This window comes from Eurypyga helias, unplaced genomic scaffold (assembly GCF_000690775.1).
Source record: "Eurypyga helias isolate BGI_N326 unplaced genomic scaffold, ASM69077v1 scaffold24980, whole genome shotgun sequence".
NCBI classification, from domain to species: Eukaryota; Metazoa; Chordata; class Aves; order Eurypygiformes; family Eurypygidae; genus Eurypyga; species Eurypyga helias.
The window spans coordinates 42,787-46,216 of record NW_010227987.1 but is presented as its reverse complement, the minus strand read 5'-3'; the positions used below and the strand labels follow the sequence as shown (position 1 = coordinate 46,216).

At 47.6% G+C, this 3,430-nt stretch overlaps 1 protein-coding gene across 1 annotated transcript in view; it reads left to right on the top strand.

Annotated features, from left to right (window-relative positions):
- The first annotated feature begins 2,686 nt into the window (after window positions 1-2,686).
- GPRC5B (G protein-coupled receptor, class C, group 5, member B) overlaps window positions 2,687-3,430 on the top strand; it is a 7,139-nt gene continuing 6,395 nt past the window's right edge. Inside the window, exon 1 of the mRNA XM_010158141.1 lies at window positions 2,687-3,430. Coding sequence (XP_010156443.1) covers window positions 2,687-3,430 — 744 coding nt within the window.

Genomic DNA, 3,430 nt, shown 5'->3' with positions numbered 1-3,430 from the left:
ACTGCTTCTTCATGGAGGGGGAAATACTCAAGATTGATTACCTTCCCTTCCCCCCTCCCAAACACTTCCAAACAGGAATAGGAAACAAATGATGGGCTGACAATATGACTGCTTACCCATGCAGCACAATCTCCATGGAAACAGACTGTCCTAGAATAGCTCAATCACATGAGGGTTACATGACATGAATAAAGTAACCAGAAAACTGGAAAAAAAATCTTAGAACAGGAGATACTTAATTCATTACCCCCCAGCTCATTGGAGGGTGGCTAATACACAAAGCTAGTATTGAAACCAATTTAGTGCATGCATATCATAATTTGTAAGTGATAGGATAGTGGAAAATTAACATGATCCTTGCTTAAGGGCTGTTTATTGTTTCCAGTTTGAATGAATTTTGAATAATTTTCCACATGACCTCCTGCTTGTGAAATTGGTACCAGCATTTTGCAGTATTGCCGTAGATCCGGGTGGGTTTCCTCCCTGTGTATCAGCAGGCACTGACCACTTCACACTTCTCAGGACGTTTTGGATATTCTAAGGAGTAAATGCACTGGTTGAAGTAGGAACCACCTGTGCACAGAAGGAATTGCAAAGTTACCGTCAGAATGTTTCCTTCTAGTTAATCACGTACTCACAGGGCAGGGAGGTTTATTGAGTGTAACCATATTCAATAAAAAAAGAGTGTATTGCACTGATGGTTAGTTTTCTGTCTGTAAAGTCAGTGTTTTTACATGAGCGTTGTGACAGTCACTGAGAAACCTGTTATACAGATCGGATATAAACAAGTGAATATTCTACCAGTTCACCATAAAGTGAATTACAGCTAGGTAGGAAAAAAAAATCATTAGTCATTAGCTGCAGGTCACTGCATCATTAGCACGTTGTAGCTCTTTCAACAGGGCGAGGACGCGGTAATCTCTGTGGGCAGGCAAAGATCATCCGTTACCTTTTCCTGTTTGTCCCGTCCCAGATCCCATTATTTGTCACAGCTTCCACTTCCGGGATGAAGCTTTGTAGTCAGATTTTTTGGTCTGTTGCGTGAATGAAGACCACGACGTCGTCATGCATTTACATGAGTACATTTGCTGTCTTGGTGCCCCTGACAGGCAGCAGCAGCATGTCGACCATCTGCCTGCTGGCAGAGGCCGGAAACGGGCCTTGCGCGTTGGTCGGTGGACGGGGAGTAAACATTAGTGTGAAGACTGAGCTCCTCGGGGTGTGACTTTGATCACTGCGCGACTGTAGTGCGTCGGAAGAGAAGCCGGAGTGCTCAGCGGTAAGCGACTGTGCTATTTTGGACAGTCTCTGAAAACAGTTCTTGTGTTGCTTGTGACTGCTCATGTTCAGTACAGCAACACTGCACCGTTACTTCAAACTGTTTTCAACTCTCTTGGAACTTTTCAATGTTTCCCTTAAATGCACTTCTGCTGGAGGAAATCTCTGGACGGGCCATCAGTTAGGGCCTGGCTTCCTAAAGACCTCCTGGTCATTTCTCTGTTTCTCACTTCACGTCTTCAACACGTCACCGGCGCTTTGTGACTGACGTTATCGCCTGTTTATACGGTGCTTTCCTTCCGTGCGGTCGTGCCCGACAAAGGGAAGGCTTACTCTGAACAGCGTCACGTGGGAGAAGGTTACCAGCGTCGGGTTTGGTGTCTGGTGCGCGTCATGGTTACCGCGGCCTGCCCCTCAGGGTAGCTGGCGCCGCCTGCGCGTCCGAAGCTTGCGCCTCTAGCAGTCTCCCTTGCCCGGCTTTGCTTAACACAGCAAATGCCGAACCATGTCTCTCTTTCGAGCACCTAACCTGGGTTCTTCCTTACAGCTAGGTTGGGATTCGTCCAGGCTGTTGGTCCCTGTGGCCGAGGGGATGTGGTGTTCCTAGAGAGCTTACCGTTCTTCCCTCCCTGGCTCGGGGAAAGTGATGCGCTGGTTTTTGCCGTTTGTTTCCTTTGAGTGACGGGCTTTCAACTTGCGAAGAAGCACAATGGGTCGTGCAGTTTTTGATTAGTTGATTGATGACACCGCAGGTGTCCCCCACTGTTGCAGAACAGGGGGTTTCGCCAGCCACCCTTTCCCCGTTGCAGTCTAATACCTGGGCTTTGGGAGAGGATGAAGGGAGTGAATATTATAACTGCCTATTGACTGAGCATGAAAACAAGATTTTCCTTTTTTAAAAGAGCACAATGTTTATTCCCCTGGGACTGCTCTGTCCTTTAAAAAAAAAAAAAAAGTGTGTTGGACTCTGTCTTTATTCCAGTAAATGGAGTAAGGGCAGTGAAACAGTTTAATTCTGATGCAGCTTACACTTGCATCCGGCCCAGCGCGATTTGCTCTGAGCACCTCAACTTGGCCAATAAAGTCCTGTAGATAACGTATTACTTTGCGTAAGCATACGTAACTTCTCTTGGTTGTGTTTCAGGACATTTGCAGGGGCGGTGTTTGGAAACGTTGGTTTCAGTCTGTGCAAACTCAGAAATGAGTCAGTTTGCATTCTGGGTACAACAGGCAAAAGCAGCTTTCTGGGCGGGCGGCAAAGGGGACGAGGGGGAGGCTATGCCAGCTGCAATCCAGGCGAAACTCCGGTAAACATGGGCTGTTGAAACAAGCGCTTCCAACTGCTGCTAAAGCCTCCTCAGTGAGCTGTAGCTAAACAAACAAATGTTTTGTTGTCTCAGACAGAAAAATGAAAACCTACCTGGCCATTGGTTTCTTCCTCCTCTTCGTGATCAGCTATGGCTCTTCGGAAAACTCCAGTACGTCCAGAGGGTGCGGACTGGACCTTCTCCCTCAGTACGTGTACCTGTGCGACCTGGATGCCATCTGGGGAATAGTGGTGGAGGCAGTGGCGGGGGCGGGCGTGCTGACCACCTTGTTGCTGATGCTGATTTTGCTGGTGCGGCTGCCCTTCATCAAGGACAAGGAGAAGAAGAGCCCCCTGGGAATGCACTTCCTCTTTCTTTTTGGGACTCTTGGACTGTTTGGGCTGACGTTTGCTTTCATCATACAAGAAGATGAAATGGTGTGCTCTACCCGAAGGTTTCTGTGGGGAGTTACCTTTGCTTTGTGCTTCTCGTGCTTGCTAGCTCAAGCCTGGAGACTTCGCAGACTGGTTCGCCATGGGAAGAGTCCGTCTGGCTGGCATCTGGCTGGTGTGGCGATCTGCCTGATGCTCGTGCAGGTCATTATTGCAACCGAGTGGTTAATACTGACGGTTGTCCGAGATAACAAGTTGGCCTGCAGCTACGAACCAATGGATTTTGCTATGGCTTTGATTTATGTTATGTTCCTGATGGTGTTTGCCATGGGATTTTCGCTTTTCACTCTCTGTGGGAAGTTTAAGAAATGGAAGAAGAATGGAGTATGCCTCATTATTACACTTTTTTTTTCCATTCTGATTTGGGTAGCCTGGATGACTATGTACCTCTTT